Genomic DNA, 17,943 nt, shown 5'->3' with positions numbered 1-17,943 from the left:
CGATAACCACAACAAACACCACCACCACAACAACAATAACAATAAGAATAACATCATTTACTACAACAAGAACCATAACAACAAACACCACCACAACCAAAACCACAACAGCAACAACCACCACCTCCACAGCAACAACAATAAGAATAATTAACAACAATAATATCATCATTAACCACAACGAGAACCATAACAACAAACACCACCACAACCAAAACCACAACAGCAACAACCACCACCTCCACAACAACAACAATAAGAATAATTAACAACAATAACATCATCATTAACCGCAATGAGAACCATAACAACAAACACCACCAAAACAATGACAGCAGTAACCACCACTACCACAACAGCAACAACAAAACTGTCACAACCAAAAATATTAGACAAAATATGTGTGTCACTGTGTGATGGTGCATATATTTTATATTGATGATGATTTCTGATATTCATATTTCTATATTGATGATGTGATAAGTGCATATTTTTATATAGTTAAACATTTCTTCAAGTACTTTGTGTGACTATTGTAAACACCAGGAGATGCTCTGTGGCTTCATCATGGTGAGGTGATGGTCTAGTGATTAAGCGTTGGGTTTGAGACCAGAGGATCCTTGGTTCCAATCCCAGCATGACCGGAAAATCACTAAGGGCCCTTGGGCAAGATCCTTAATCCCCGAGTTGCTCCTGGTGTGTAGTGGGCACCTTGTATGGCAGCACCCTGACATCGGGGTGAATGTGAGGCATTATTATAAAGTGCTTTGAGCATCTGATGCAGATGGAAAAGCGCTATATAACTGTGGTCCAGTTACCATTTCATCAGTAAATCCGCTTTACAAGCTAAATTCCACCGTTGGTGGAATTTGAATACTTTTTATTGACATATTTGGATGATAAAATGTGGAAGGAAACTTCCACATTTGTTTGTAGGTCAAACATTTGTTACCTCTCTATTATTATCTTTATGTTTTCGTGTTACAGTCTGAGTGACAACAACCTGAAGGACAGTGGGATCAGATTTATAGCTGATTTATTTCCCAAACTACAACAACTGGTTTCTGCAAGGTAAATCTTTTATTTTGAAATAGCCACAATATCTGACATGTTGCCTGTTTTAATGGTTAAGATCATGCATACGTTCCAGTGTAAAAGTTATGATTGTATTTTTTGCAGTTTGGGCAGAAACAACGGCTCACTGAGAGGCGTTGGCTATCTTATACAGATGATGACATCATGTTTGAACATACAACATGTTCATGTCAAGTAGGAATACACATACACATAAACATGCACCTTATCTCCTAAACTACGTCATATCATGTTTGTATGATTTTTGAAACACTATACTGCATATTAGAGCCTGACGTTTAGTAGGAATTTTGGGAAACTGGGTACAAGTCCTTGTTATAGTTTGGGAACACACATATTTTAATATCATTCCAGTTGGGCTGATTTTGCCAGTATTTTGGACCTTGATTAACAAAGCTAGACTCTATTAGTTTGATGGTTGGGTACTTGCATTCTGAAATCGACTCCTCTCACACTTTTAGATGGAATTTCATGTAACTTGGTACACATCCTTGTTATAGGTTGACAATATGCATATTGTAATATTGCACAAGCTTGACACATTTTGGCAGAGTTATGTCCCTTGATTAACAAACCTAGACACTGCCAGTTTCAGGAGTTGGTGCCTGCATTCTGAAATCAACTCCTTGAAATGTTATCAGAATGTAGCAAGCACTTGTACCAAAGCAGCATTTGCCAGCGGGGGATATTGTGCTCTCAGTGTACTTGTGTTTCACGGGAGCAGATTTTCGTAGTTGCACAAAAAACACAAAAACATTATACACCACAAAGCATTTAATTATGTCAAACATTCTTCTGCAGTGGTTTGGAAGATGTGACAGTAACTTTCTCGCAAAACTGTGGAACCAAAAGGTGAGTGTTGGGATGAGTTAACAGTGCATATTTTCTCTCATGATAAACCTGCAGGATCAGTAATCAAATGCTACACAAACTGTAATTCTGTTTCACTTGTGATGTTGAATATTTCCAAACACTCCTCCAGCCTTGAAAGTACATCTGAACCAACTATCAGGTAAGAAATGGCACATTTTTGTTATTTAACTGTTATGTCACTCTGAACTCTTGTGGATCAATACAAGCAGCAGTGGCTTTGCAAATGCAAAAACACTGACACACAAGCTTTTAGCCACATGTAACTTCAGCTAAACATATGTCGATAAAAGCAGGACCTACTCCTAATTTCCATCATGCATGTGATGATGAGATTATTTCCTTGCAGCAAGCCCCAACATGTCCACATCACAGACACTTATACACTATATTAGTTAAGGAAGAACAGTCTTGTTTTTTGTGCCCCAGATCCAGGAAGCTCAGGGGCATTATGTTTCTACTCTGTCTGAGCACCTTTTGTTTCTGCACAATCACTAAATATAGTAACTAAAGAACTTCTTCTGTGACCCAGTATGGCCACTACAGATGCCATCTTGATTTTTGTTTACAGACAATAAATCAAGAACAACACATCTGATGGAAACTATTTCTTGGTGGTGTGTTGAGGGAAGGCTAGATGAAGGTTCCTTCTGAAAATGGGGGTTGTCCATTTTCCAGTATGGCTACCACAGATGCCATCTTGATTTTTGATTCTGTGCAACAACTGAAGAACACCTCCTCTGATTGAAACTATTTCTTGGTGGTATATTGAAGGAGATTAGATGAAGGTGCCTTTCAAAAATGGGGGCCATCCGTCATCCAGTATGACTACTACGAGTGCCATCTTGGTTTTTGTTTCTGCACAATAATTAAAGAACATCTCATCTGATTAAAGCCATTTCTTGTTTTTTTCTATTTGGGGAAGTACAGGATGTATGGTGGTCAGTGCACCACACACCAATTGCAAAGCAGCAGTCTTTCACTATACAAATAGACCATATACGTACCATCTTTAAAACACAATTCTTTTGCTATAGAAACCATTTCCAGACATCATTATCTACAACTATAAAGCTGTACACTGAATTAACATACAACTGGGGGCATATGCTACACCTTGCATTGCTCTTGTATATTGATCTGATGCATTAAAGCAAGACAAATATGATTCAATTTATCCTCATTATGTGCCTTTATAATTTTGACAATCACAAGATGACAGCATTTATTGTTGTAGAGTTATTGTGTTCACAAACTGGAGGGAACACACTCATTTGTCTACCACATCGTTTACTTCCTGTATTATGCAGTGGACATGCCTATGTTACGTGCTGTGTCACATTTATCTTTTGAAGACAGATTTGTTACATTGTTACAATGGTGCATATACCTTAACTGTTTCAAATAGCTAGAATTAATCTGAAATATTCCTGTCTTGATGATGCCAAAGGTTGTAAAATTGTCAAAAAAAAAACAAACCCTCAGTTTATCGGATGTACTGATAAATTAGAATTTGGTTAAATTGGTGCAAAGTGATCTTGTGCATTATTTCTACATTGTCAGTGAGTTTTTATCTCAGTGTTTCTTATCTCTCGAGCTTGTTGAACCAATCATGGAACAAAACGGCAACACAAGGACTTACAGAGTCGCTGGCATGCTGTCCTGTCCTGTCTGTGCTGGAGTAAGTAACTTTAGGCCAGTTTCCACCTTCACGGTGACTGTAGACCGCTTTAACACTTGGTGAGGGCTTGCTGATATTGGGAATCACCTTGTGATACGTCATGATGCTTTGTCATTGGTCAGGAGGATCTGTGACGCGCTGCAACATTTTTTTAAACGTTCAAAACCTTTCTGCTGTCTTAATGCGTCATGTGACATGGTGATGATGCATTAATGCGCCCCATTGATGTCTTGGCACTTTTGTGACAGCATCTTACTTAGTCATGAGTATTCTTGAGGAAAATGAATGGCAACAAAACAGCAGGATGCTGTCATGAGCGTAACATGAAGCCCACCGGACACTGGCCATAAACCGCCAGAACGCAGCCAAGGTCAAGTGACTGCGACCTTTCTTCCTCTTTCATCGTTATCCAAGCAGAAGCCAAAAGGAATTTTTCTGGCGTTTAAGTCCCATCTGTCAAAAAATGTGTTGTGAAGAGAAAAAAAAAAAAAACTGGACAGAGATGTTGATGCCGATATCTTTGCAGGAGAACAAAGGTCCCAGTTTTTAGGGTCCAGGGGCCTCATGTACAAAACGTGCTTATGCACAAAACGTGGCGTACGTCCGTCTCCACGCCAACGTTCAGATGTATCAAAAGTGAAATGACCGTTGAAATGTGCAGTGCGTCACACAAAAATCCTTGCTGGCGTATGCACATTTCTACAGCTATTGTTCCACTGCCGACATGTAGAGGTGATGCTGGGAAACTGTTAATAGTGTGAAAACAAGAAGTCATCAGAGTGATGTGCAATTAACACACCCATGTGTTTGCAATTATATGGATGGATATAAAGGCATGCACAAAGTTATGTGTGAAATGGCACTATAACAGTGGCTGCGTTAGCATCAGAGGACCTTCAAATGGTGCAATCTGACGTGAGCGTGTATTCAGGGAATGTGAGGGTTTACATGCAAATGACAATAATTGGCTCATAAACCGATTTTGTTGACCAAGGCCACTGTTACTGGAGTTGCATGCAGAACTGCGGCCGTCCCAGAGCGCAATATGGCGAGGAGCCAGGCGGGTGTCTGTGTCCACACAGGTACTGACCATGCTGCGCTTCCTGGAAACAGGGTCATTCCAGCGTGAGCTGGCCGATCAGTCAGGAGTGTGCCAGTCAATCTTGAGCCGATCCATGCCAGCTGTGTGGAACAGAATCATCCAAATGTCATCCAGGTACATCACATTCCAACATTAAAGTGTCATTTCCAGTGAGATGTGATTGGTGCTATTGACTGCACACATGTTCACGTCATATGTGATGCACAAATGCACATCAGGCTGGTTGGTGTTTGGCACATTGCACAATGGCTGGCTGCTTGCTGTGTAAATAGTTTGTTTGTGTAATTGATCTGAACATAAACCAGCGCAGCCACATTCGGACATGTGCAATTTCAAATATGTTTTGTTATTATTATTATTATTGTCTTTTATTTTTTGTGCTTGATGGTGAGAGCTGCAGAGCTCCTGTGTTCACTATTCGTCAATAAACCCATGTGTAAGTTGTGATGTCACACAGTCAGTGGAGGCACGCCTCACCTTTTTAAACTCACAGCTGTCTGGCTCACACTCACTATCTGTAGCTTCCACAAACATTTTTCCAGTTTCATGATTAATCCGTTTAACAGCATACTGAATAAACAGTCCCTGTGTATCTCCACGTAATTTCCAGTCATCATGTACAAACGGAATGTGCGAGGATCTATGCCTGCGCACACTTTCATACATCTGAATATTTTTGTGTTTACACCAGTTTCTGGGTTTTGGCGTACAACATGTTTTAGTAGGAAATCCACGCAAATCTTTGTACATGAGGCCCCTGGTCCTGCCTGTAAGGTCGAAAAACATGGTTGCTAACCAGTGACCTAGATTTCTTTGCTACTAGTTCTCTTCTGAGGATCCTTGAGTACCACTGGTCTGACCTTGTGTCAAACAAGTGGTTACTTAGAGGCTGCCTGAGTGGCTGGAGAACATCAAGGACTGAACCACACTTCACCTGGCTGAGACAAATAGATGGTTACTGTCAAGAGGTGGGGATGGACCGGTTGTTCCATAGTGTGGTGGATGTGAGGACACATGGTATCTGTGCACGCTCCCAGGCCTGACCTGACCTCTGTGTGGAAAGCATTGTGTGATTGCAATGTGTCAAAATCCCAGTAACCTGCCATCTGTGTTCATTTTAGTTTATCCGGTGGCGAGTGGGACGTGCAAAGTCTGAAGACTCTGACTCAGTTTTTGCCTCAGACCAGAATCTTCAGAAAGATCATGTAAGACTTAAATGTTTCACCTTGTCTGATCCTCCTTACAAACCAGATGACTTAATTGAACAGATCACTTTTAACTCTTCAAACAATTTATGCCCTGAAAATTATTTCTAGAAAAGTAAATCCAGGACCAGATCAAGATTTTTTTTTTCTTCAGAATAACATCATTAAAATCAGTTAAAAGTGAAAAGGCAGCAGATGAATAATAATTTAAATCCACACCATTCCACCATGTTTTCTGACATGAGCTCAGTGACTAAAAACAACTACCCAACCAACATTGTCCCTCAGGCCATCAGACTGTACAACTCCTCACTCAGAGGGAGGAGGAGTAACAGGAAGACAGAGGATGGAATGAGAGGAATAGTAGTAGCCAGTAAACCAGTATTGATCAGTATGTCTGGTATTTATATTGTGTATTTATATTTGCAAACTGTTTTTCTTTTTACTTTCCCTTTTGATGCTCTGTGTGCTTCTTACCCTGTGTGCTGCTATACAATGCTGCTGGAACCTCAATTTCCCTGACGAAGTCTTCCCAAGAGATCAATAAAGTTCTGTCTAATCTAAACTAATTTAAAAAAAACTGTGCAATAGATGCAATGCAATAAACTGCTTCAAATCAGTTAGGTCAGTCCAGATTAACAACTCATTTTTATAGCAATTTACTAACTGAATTTGGACAAACATTGAACATTTGAGTGTGACCACCTGAAGCAGTTTATTTAGGTGTACTCTTTTTTTCATTGTACTGTGCCCTCAAAATATGCACGTAGATAAACAAACAAAATTAAATTAATCTAATGTATTTTTTCAGTGTATATAACTGCAATAAAATACTGGATTATGATATCACATCTGTAGAAATAAACTCATCCAACTTGTGTATTTACAATATAAAGCACCTTGGGGCAACTGTTTGTTGTGATTTGGCGCTATATATAAAAAAATTGATTGAAATTGATTGAATTTAGTCATATTGGTAATATGTTCAGTGTTACTGTCACGATTTTGGCCTGATCTGGGGTTTGATTTGGGTTTTCCCTCTTTCTTTTTTCCCCTTCTCATGCCCTGGTCTTGATTTACTAGTTATTTTATTTTCATCATGTGATTATTCTCTGTTCTGTTTTGATTTGTCACTTTGTTTTCTTTACTTGTTTCTTTGGCTTATCATTTTGTTCTAGTGTTCTTCAGTCAGTTGTGTTTTATTTATTGTTTAATTTATCACTTGTTTTATCTAGTTCCTCTCATTTGTAATATTTGTTGTACAGTTATGTCAGGATTTGTTTTCTGTTATTATTTAGTCACTGCTTTTTCTGATGTTTGTCTTACAGCCTTGTTAAGTCAGTTTTGGTTTAATTTTGTATTTATCTCTATTTTCTCTTGTTTATTTTACTATTAATACTTGTTTAGTTTTGCTTTACTATCTATGCTCCATGTTTTCTGATCAGTTTGTCATGTTCCAATTTGGTGTATTTTGTCTTCAGTTGTAGCTCTGTTTCACTCCTGTCATGTATTGTGTTTATCCTCTATTGTGTGGTTGGGTTTTGGTTTTGGATTATGTTGCTTTTCTGGCTGGGTGTGCTTTGCTTGGGTTTTCTGGTCCGTATGTCTCTTGGCTGCCTTCTTTGAGCTTGGTGGGGGGCGGTTCACTTTGGTTGGGTCACGCCTTGTTCTGGGTCTTTCTGCACTTATTACTGGGAGTATTTAAACACCACTGGTTGCACCGGGTTTTTGCCTGATCGTTGTGCCCTGTGCCATCGCTTCTAGCTCTGTACCTTGCTCTTTCTAAGTCCCGCTTCCACCTTGTGTTTTGACCACCTGCCTGTATTTTTTGACCACGCCATTGCCTGATGTTTTGGATCTGTTTGCTTCTCTTGGACTGCCTCTCTGTGTACCGAACCCAGCTAAGCCTTTCAGTAAACGCCTCCTTGAACCAGAGCTATGTAAGCGAGTCCTGCATTTGTCTCCAGCCTTCTTTTTCTGACAACCCTGATAACTCCATGCCCTGCTTCTGCTCTGTTCTCATCCCTCTCACATCTCTGTCTGTGTTGTCACGTCATTCCACTAGCTTTGTGCCCTGCTCTCACACTTTGTTCCAGTCTGCTTTGTGTTCTCACTTACTTTCGCTCTTGGCTCCAGCTCACGTGTCTTTGTTTGTTACTTCACTCCACTCTGTGCTTTCCTTCCTTCACTATCTTGTACTCTGCACAACCTTTGGCTCCCCCGGTCACGCCCCCTTCCAGAGACTTCCACACACCTGCTTCACATCACCCTAATTTGTTTGCTCCTTATTTAAACCATCACAGTCTCACAGCTCACTGCCAGGTTGTTGTCGCTTTATGCACACATCCCAGCCTCTGTATTTTGTCCTGATTTCTTGCTTTGCCGTGTACCGTGTTTTGCTCTGTTTTTCTCGACCACGCCTTTTTGCCTCACCCTTGATAACTGTGTTTGCTCGTGCCTGTGAATCTTGCCTGAATATGACTGCGTTCTTGCCAAATCCATATTGTGCTTCTGCTCCGCTGACTGATCACCGGTGTACTGAACCTGAGCATGGAATAAGGACCATGATTACTCACATGCCAAAAACAAGTCTGGGAGTCTGCTTCGCGGGTCCAACCGCTCCTGGTGTCAGGCAACCGCCCGCCCTGACAGTTACAGAGTCGTTTCTGTTCCACGCTGCATTAATTTAATGCATTAACAATCAATTAGCAGTCATGAGGTCTTTTTTTTTAAATCATAGTTTTTTTAATCACTGTGGCCAAAATCCTGGATGTCAGTGTGCACGTGCTCAATCAAAATATGACCTTAAAATATAAAAAGTGATTGCATTTTTCATCTTAGCTGCTCTGCTCATTTTTCCATGATTTTGAATATTTCCATTATTGTGTTGCTTACCTGATTGTTATTTCAGTTTAAAATTTTTTTATGACATTTTAACTCCACATTCTGGATTCTCAGTTTGTCCAATAGCTCTTTAGGTAGCAAAGGTCTGAAGATGCTGCTGGAGGTTCTTCCTCATCTCAGCAACATCCAGGAAATCGAGTAAGATTATCATTAAAGACGAATAAACAAATGGATTTAAATTCAGATCAGGCATTGTTTAGCATATGTAGTTGTCAGGTAAGAGTAAAAAAATGTTGTTGTTTTTTGTTTTTGTTTTTCAAAAATGGTAAATTGTTTATTAGAGAGTGGTATACAAATAATGAACGTTTATGACTTCAATGGAACAAATCTTTCACCTCATGAAAGATTTGTTCCATGAAAGAATGTAAAAACATACATTTTTTGTTTTATATAACAGCTAAAATAGAGCCTTGTCATTTTATATTATATTCATTTACAAACTGACTGGACTGACATTTTGGTGCCTCCTCAGTGCAGCAAAAAAAAAAAATCACGTCAGAAATTAATCCAGCTTTGGTGCGTCAATGCTGCTTTGACATCGACAGTCTAACACAAACTTTAAATAGGAGTCCAAAAATAATTCAATCAATCAATCAATCAATTTTTTTTTTTATATAGCGCCAAATCACAACAAACAGTTGCCCCAAGGCGCTTTATATTGTAAGGCAAGGCCATACAATAATGATGTAAAACCCCAATGGTCAAAACGACCCCCTGTGAGCAAGCACTTGGCTACAGTGGGAAGGAAAACTCCCTTTTAACAGGAAGAAACCTCCAGCAGAACCAGGCTCAGGGAGGGGCAGTCTTCTGCTGGGACTGGTTGGGGCTGAGGGAGAGAACCAGGAAAAAGACATGCTGTGGAGGGGAGCAGAGATCGATCACTAATGATTAAATGCAGAGTGGTGCATACAGAGCAAAAAGAGAAAGAAACAGTGCATCATGGGAACCCCCCAGCAGTCTACGTCTATAGCAGCATAACTAAGGGATGGTTCAGGGTCACCTGATCCAGCCCTAACTATAAGCTTTAGCAAAAAGGAAAGTTTTAAGCCTAAGTCTGAAGTCTGCATGCGCTTGTACTACCAAAAAAAAAAAAAGACTGCGTACTTCCTCAGTGCAGTAAAAAAAATCATGTCAGACAGCTTACAGCGCAGTGGATTTGTTTTTGTTCCTGGCATAATTCAGGGGTCTCCAGTGACCTCGCTCTCCCCTGTCTCTCTTATCCCGCGTGTCGGTTGATTTGAAAGAAGGTTTTGATCAGTTATTTAAATTTGAACATAATTACTCTGAGGGCTAGACCACCACTCAGAGATTTATTAAACAGAATTTAAATGTCACAGAATTTAACAGAATGCAAGTTTTACAGAATGAGTGAGATCATACCCAGAAGTTCTGAGGGTCCCAGGAGCTGAGAGCTCAACCAGGCATCTGGTGTTCCAGCAAGCTCTCAGCAAAGAGGAACCCCGAACAGTGGGCTGGGCTCTGTTTTTATACTTTATACTAATACAATGTTTTCATGCTAAACTTGGGCGTTATCCTTCATCTGAATGGTCTTCATCCCTCTTCTTCGTGGCATTGGTCCTGCCTACTCGCGCTGTGCAGTCTTCTTACTTCCTCCTTCTCCTGAAGTGACACCTAAACTGATAAGAAGTTGTTTTTGGGCAGAAGACTGTCAGCAAGTCTTATCACGCGGTTATACCACAAGAATATTAGCACATCTCAAAATTGCACAACATTCTGACAAACAAGTCTAATCATACCCATGTATCAAGGGTATTAGTCTCCTTGTCTGACGATTTGTGGTCAGTATTGGCATCCTGTTCCATGCTGTTTGCAACATATGGATGTTTCTCAATGTATCTTTCAGGGCCTCACCGAAACAGGGACGCATCACATTTACAACACAAAATGATTATATGATTATATAAGTAAATCATCTTTATAACAGCATGCTAAGACACTGAACTAATAAAGCAAAAGCAAATCTTGAAACAAAAGCAAATATAATCATAAACATAACATAACTGTTGTGTGGGCCACCAGAAGAGGAGGTACTGCTGGCCCACCACCAGAGGGCGCCCTGCCTGAAGTGCGGGCTTCAGGCACGAGAGGGCGCTGCTGCCACGGACACAGCCGGGGGTGACAGCTGTCACTCATTATCTCATGACAGCTGTCATCCATCTACACTTCATCATTCCACTCCATAAAAACCGGACGTCATCTCCACCTCGTTGCTGAGATATCATCTACTTGTGAAGGTAATAGTCTCAGCCTTAACACTAAACTGTGTCTTTTTGCAGCTGCTTTCCTGTGGTGTTCCTTATCTGAGAGATTGGCGTTTGGTGTGATCAGCGACGGCTTCGCTTCACACCCCAACCAGATAAGTGGTTAGACAGGAGCTGCACGAGTGTGTATTAGAGGTGGAGGTGGAATTCCCACCATTGTTGTTACTGGGTGTGCACGCACCCACATCTGACTGTTTTTGCTCCTCGCCAGCAGTACCAGATCCGACACTCGGAGACGGTGGCCACCTGGGGACTCGGAACTTGGCGGCTCCAGTATTCTCCACGTTCGGTGGCGGAGGAAATCGTGTGGTTCCGGTTCTTCTCAGGACAGACGTCTTCTATCCTCGAGCCTGCCCACACGTCACCTTTGTGGATTGACTGTTTGCTCAAATTCTGTAATCCTCTGTGTTTTTGTTGTGCTCTTTCACAACAGTAAAGTGTTCATATTCGACTCTTTCATTGTCCGATCATTTACGCCCCCTGTTGTGGGTCCGTGTCACTACACTTTCCCAACAGGATATCTCGGCCAATGTCATGGATCCCGAGGGGCGTCAACCATCTGTTGGACAACCAATGGAAGAGCAGGGTGCACAGGCGTCTGCAGGAGGCGTGATTGGTGAGTTGCAGCAAATCCTCACCGCCTTTACCGCTCAGTTGGATTTGATGACCGAGCAAAACGTCGTCCTTAACCGCAGGATGGAGGTTCTCACCGCGCAGGTGGAAGCGCGCGCTCAGGGCGCTGCTGCAGCTCCTCCTCCTGCCGACCCAGTGCAGAATATAGATGTTCCACTGGTCGTTCAACGACCCCCCCCCCCACCATCCCCTGAAGCATACATAAATCCCCCAGAGCCGTACGGAGGTTGTGTGGAGACGTGCATGGACTTTCTTATGCAGTGTTCGCTCGTCTTTGCACAACGTCCCGTAATGTACGCGTCTGATGCCAGTAAGGTGGCTTATGTAATTAACTTGCTTCGTGGTGAGGCACGCGCTTGGGCTACAGCGCTTTGGGAGCAAAATTCACGGCTCCTTACCACTTATACTGGGTTTGTGAGGGAGTTCAAAACGGTTTTTGATCACCCTAATAGAGGAGAGACTGCTTCAACTGTGCTGCTGTCAATGAGACAGGGGCACCGGAGCACAGCCGAATATGCAGTCGACTTCCGCATCGCGGCTGCGAGGTCCGGCTGGAATAACGTTGCGCTCCGCGCCGCCTTCATAAACGGACTGTCGTCGGTCCTGAAGGAGCACCTGGTAGCCAAGGAAGAACTGCGGGATTTAGATGGGCTTATTGATCTCATTATACGGTTAGACAATCAGTTAGAGGAACGCCGTCGGGAGCGAGACGAAGGACGTGGCCGGGCACGCGCTGTCCCTCTCCCTTCTGGGTCCGAAAAGGTTCCGCCCTCCCCACGCGCCACAGCCTCAACGCTCCGTGTGGCTACAGCTCCCCCTGCTGATGAAGCTATGGACATGAGCAGGGCCACATTTAGACCACCTAACAGACAGAGGAGGCTGGCCCGCGGGGAGTGCTTTGTCTGCGGCTCGAGTGAGCATCTGTAGAGAGACTGCCCCAAGTGGTTAAACACCAACGCCCGCCCCTTAGAAACTGGGCTTAGGGTGGGCCAAGACATTCATGTGGGGCATACACATATTTCCACACGACTCCCAGTTACAATACTGAGCGGGGATTTAACCCTTCAAGCCCCAGCACTGGTGGACACGGGGTCAGAAGGGAATCTGCTAGACAGCAGATGGGCTAGGGAGGTAGGGCTCCCTCTGGTGGCACTCCCTTCGCCATTGCAGGTGCGGGCACTAGATGGCACCCTTCTCCCTTTAATCACGCACAAGACACAACCTGTAACTCTGCTGGTGTCTGGAAATCATCGGGAGGAGATCGAGTTTTTTGTGACTCCTTCTACCTCCCGCGTGATTTTGGGCTTCCCTTGGATGTTGAAACACAATCCCCTGATTGATTGGCCATCTGGGGTGGTGGTTCAGTGGAGCGAAACCTGCCATCGGGTGTATTTAGGATCCTCGGTTCCTCCCGGTTTACAGGCTAAGGAGGAGGTCAAAGTCCCTCCCAATCTGACGGCGGTGCCGGTTGAGTACCACGATCTTGCTGACGTCTTCAGCAAGGATCTGGCACTCACCCTTCCCCCGCACCATCCGTACAATTGTGCCATTGATTTGATTCCGGGTGTTGAGTTTCCATCCAGCAGGCTGTACAACCTCTCACGACCTGAGCTCGAATCAATGGAGACCTACATCCGGGACTCATTAGCTGCAGGGCTGATCCGGAATTCCACCTCCCCGATGGGTGCTGGTTTCTTTTTTGTGGGCAAGAAAGACGGCGGACTCCGTCCATGCATTGATTACAGGGGGCTGAATGAGATTACGGTTCGCAATCGATACCCGTTGCCTCTGTTAGATTCAGTGTTCACGCCCCTGCATGGAGCCAAAATCTTCACCAAGTTGGATCTTAGAAATGCATACCACCTGGTTCGGATCCAGAAGGGAGACGAGTGGAAGATGGCATTTAACACCCCGTTAGGTCATTTTGAGTACCTGGTCATGCCGTTCGGCCTCACTAACGCCCCCGCGACGTTCCAAGCTTTGGTTAATGATGTCTTGCAGGACTTCCTGCACCGATTCGTCTTCGTATATCTGGACGATATACTCATCTTTTCTCTGGATCCTGAGACTCATGTCCAGCATGTACGTCAGGTCCTGCAGCGGTTGTTCGAGAACCGGCTGTTTGTGAAGGGCGAGAAGTGTGAGTTTCACCACACCTCTTTGTCTTTCCTGGGGTTTATCATCTCCTCCAAAACCGTCGCCCCTGATCCGGCCAAGGTTGCGGCGGTGAGAGATTGGCCCCAACCAACAAGCCGTAGGAAGCTGCAACAGTTCCTCGGTTTTGCAAATTTTTACAGGAGGTTCATTAAGGGCTACAGTCAGGTAGTTAGCCCCCTGACAGCCCTGACCTCTCCAAAAGTCCCCTTCACCTGGTCGGATCGGTGCGAAGCCGCATTCAGGGAGTTGAAATGACTGTTCTCGACTGCACCGGTTCTGGTGCAGCCCGACCCTGGCCGCCAGTTTGTGGTTGAAGTGGACGCCTCTGACTCAGGGATAGGAGCCGTGCTATCCCAGAGCGGAGAGACCGATAAGGTTCTTCACCCGTGTGCCTACTTTTCTCGCAGGTTGACCCCGGCTGAACGGAACTATGACGTCGGCAACCGAGAACTCCTTGCAGTGAAAGAGGCTCTTGAGGAGTGGAGACACCTGTTGGAGGGAGCGTCTGTGCCGTTCACGGTTTTCACTGACCATCGGAACCTGGAGTATATCAGGACCGCCAAGCGGCTGAACCCCAGGCAAGCCCGCTGGTCACTGTTCTTTGGGCGTTTTGACTTCCGGATCACCTATCGCCCCGGGACCAAGAACCAAAGATCAGATGCCTTGTCCCGGGTACACAAAGACGAAGTCAAAACTGAGCTGTCGGATCCACCGGAGCCCATCATTCCGGAGTCCACTATCGTGGCTACCCTCACCTGGGACGTGGAGAAGACTGTCCAGGAGGCCCTGGCATGGAACCCGGACCCCGGAACTGGACCAAAAAATCGTCTGTATGTCCCACCAGAGGCCAGAGCTACAGTCTTGGATTTCTGTCACAGTTCCAAGCTCTCCTGTCATCCAGGGGTGCGAAGGACCATGGCAGTTGTCCGGCAGTGCTTCTGGTGGGCGTCTATGGAAGCCGACGTCCGGGAGTATATCCAGGCCTGCACCACCTGTGCCAGGGGCAAGGCAGACCATAAGAGGACCCAAGGACTTCTCGAGCCGCTCCCGGTGCCTCATTGCCCCTGGTCCCATATCTGCCTGGATTTCGTCACGGGCCTCCCGCCGTCCCAGGGCATGACGACCATCCTCACGATAGTGGACCGATTCTCCAAGTCGGCCCACTTCGTGGCCCTCCCGAAGCTCCCAACGGCCCAGGAGACTGCTGACCTTCTGGTCCACCACGTCGTTCGTCTGCATGAGATACCAGCTGACATAGTCTCGGATCGTGGTCCCCAGTTTTCCTCTCAAGTCTGGAGGAGTTTCTGCAGGGAACTGGGGGCCACCGTGAGCCTCTCGTCCGGGTACCACCCACAGACGAACGGACAGGCAGAACGGGCCAACCAAGAGTTGGAACAGACCCTCCGCTGTGTCACATCTGTGCACCTGACGGCCTGGAGTAACCATCTGGCCTGGATCGAGTATGCACACAACAGTCAGGTGTCTTCTGCCACCGGCCTCTCCCCGTTTGAGGTGTGTCTGGGGTACCAGCCCCCGTTGTTTCCCGTGGTGGAGGGAGAGGTCGGTGTGCCCTCGTTCCAGGCCCACCTGCGGAGGTGCCGTCGGGTGTGGCGCACCGCCCATTCTGCCTTATTGAAGGCCCGGACGAGGGCTAAGACCCATGCAGACCACCGGCGGTCCCCGGCCCCTGCTTTCCAGCCCGGGCAGGAGGTGTGGTTATCTACTAAGGACATTCCCCTGCAGGTAGACTCACCCAAACTTATGGACAGATTCATTGGACCCTTCGAGATCATCAAAATCCTCAGTCCTGCTGCAGTGAAGCTCCAACTCCCAGCTTCACTGCGGATCCACCCTGTTTTTCATGTCTCCCGGATTAAACCACACCTCACCTCACCCCTCTGTGCTCCCGGTCCGGCACCACCTCCTGCCCGGATCATCGACGGGGAGCCAGCTTGGACAGTGCGCCGGCTCCTGGACGTCCGACGAATGGGCCTGGGGTTCCAGTATTTGGTGGACTGGGAGGGGTATGGACCCGAAGAATGCTCCTGGGTAAAGAGGAGCTTCATCCTGGACCCGGCCCTCCTGGCCGATTTCTACCATTGAGGGGGGGTTCCTGTTGTGGGCCGCCAGAAGAGGAGGTACTGCTGGCCCGCCTCCAGAGGGCGCCCTGCCTGAAGTGTGGGCTTCAGGCACGAGAGGGCGCAGCCGGGGGTGAAAGCTGTCACTCATTATCTCATGACAGCTGTCACCCATCTACACTTCATCATTCCACTCCATAAAAACCGGACGTCATCTCCACCTCGTTGCCGAGATATCATCTACCTGTGAAGGTAATAGTCTCAGCCATAACACTAAACTGTGTCTTAGTCTGAACTCTTTTTGCAGCCGCTTTCCTGTGGTGTTCCTTATCTGAGAGATTGGCGTTTGGTGTGATCAGCGACGGCTTCGCTTCACACCCCAACCAGATAAGTAGTTAGACAGGAGCTGCACGAGTGTGTATTAGAGGTGGAGGTGGAATTCCCACCATTGTTGTTACTGGGTGTGCACGCACCCACATCTGACTGTTTTTGCTCCTCGCCAGCAGTACCAGATCCGACACTCGGAGACGGTGGCCACCTGGGGACTCGGAACTTGGCGGCTCCAGTATTCTCCAGGTTCGGTGGCGGAGGAAATCGTGTGGTTCCGGTTCTTCTCAGGACAGACGTCTTCTATCCTCGAGCCTGCCCACACGTCACCTTTGTGGATTGACTGTTTGCTCAAATTCTGTAATCCTCTGTGTTTTTGTTGTGCTCTTTCACAACAGTAAAGTGTTCATATTCGACTCTTTCATTGTCCGATCATTTACGCCCCCTGTTGTGGGTCCGTGTCACTACACTTTCCCAACAATAACTTTAATTTGGTACACACAATACACAGTTCAAAAGCATGCAAACATATATTTCAAAAGTATTTGAACATATAGATATCAAATAATTAACCTTAGCTATTATTACATGTTTAATAAGCACTGATAAATATAAAGCTGGAACAAACCATTCAACTCGGCTTCACCTCGCTGAATGGTTTGTTCCACCTTTTACCTCATGGAATATTCGTACCATTGAAAGAATGTAAAAACATTCATTATTTGTTTTATATAATGGCTGAAATAGATCTTTGTCATTTGATATTTATAAACAATAGAAAAGGGACTTACATTTTGGTGTTCCACTGTGACGTGTAGTCCAGTGATGCTGTGCACTGACTTTGGACTTCCATAAAAAAAAAAAGACTTTGTGTAGTTGCTCAGTTCAGCCAAAAATCACATCAGCGTTTCATGTTAGCAGCTCTTCATGCATCCAGACGGCTTACAGCGGAGTGGATTTTGTGTGTGTGTGTGTGTGTGTGTATCTTACAAGAATTAGCAGTGTCAGTTAGCTCAAATTATGTCTCAGGAGCGTCATGTCCCCTGCACGCACGCGCACACACACGCAACCTGGTCGGTGCTTGTGCATGTGTGAACAACAAAAATAAGACTGTATACAGTCACTGCGGTATTGTATCACTTCCTGTTCCGGAGCACAGCGGTGTTTTGCTGTATCTGTTAGCTGTTTAATCTGCGCAGTTAGATTGATCTAGTTACCTAGATAAGGATTTGCTTCACAGTGTAATCTTCACGTGCCTTAACTAAAGCACTCCCTCTGCTGAATCACCTCTAAATTATTTACACATTATTCACTTTGTGTGTTTTTAGGAATCCGCTAGCTTAGCGCAGCTACTAGCTCTTAGCCGATTTAGCATGGCGGCTTCTCCTGTCTCTCCTGCACTGCTCTGCTCTGGGTGTGAAATGTTTAGTTAATCCTCGGCCTCCTTTAGCAGTAATGGTACTTGTAATAAGTGTAGCTTATTCGTAGCTTTGGAGGCCAGGCTGGGCGAATTGGAGACTCGGCTCCGCACCGTGGAAAATTCTACAGCTATCCAGGCCCCTGTAGTCGGTGCGGACCAAGGTAGCTTAGCCACCGTTAGTTTCCCTCT

General features: G+C 45.1%; 1 protein-coding gene across 3 annotated transcripts in view; it reads left to right on the top strand.

The window, feature by feature from the left end:
- nlrc5 (NLR family, CARD domain containing 5) overlaps positions 1–17,943 on the top strand; it is a 66,419-nt gene that overhangs the window by 31,974 nt on the left and 16,502 nt on the right. For all 3 annotated transcript variants that reach the window (XM_034177111.1, XM_034177114.1, XM_034177112.1), the window contains 7 exons: positions 988–1,071; positions 1,180–1,269; positions 1,897–1,947; positions 2,078–2,107; positions 3,563–3,646; positions 5,870–5,953; positions 8,912–8,995. In XM_034177111.1, coding sequence (XP_034033002.1) covers positions 988–1,071; positions 1,180–1,269; positions 1,897–1,947; positions 2,078–2,107; positions 3,563–3,646; positions 5,870–5,953; positions 8,912–8,995 — 507 coding nt within the window. The remainder of the gene's footprint in view (positions 1–987; positions 1,072–1,179; positions 1,270–1,896; positions 1,948–2,077; positions 2,108–3,562; positions 3,647–5,869; positions 5,954–8,911; positions 8,996–17,943) is intronic.

This window comes from Thalassophryne amazonica, chromosome 8, assembly GCF_902500255.1.
Source record: "Thalassophryne amazonica chromosome 8, fThaAma1.1, whole genome shotgun sequence".
Classification (NCBI taxonomy): Eukaryota; Metazoa; Chordata; class Actinopteri; order Batrachoidiformes; family Batrachoididae; genus Thalassophryne; species Thalassophryne amazonica.
This window is presented reverse-complemented; position numbering and strand designations above follow the sequence as displayed.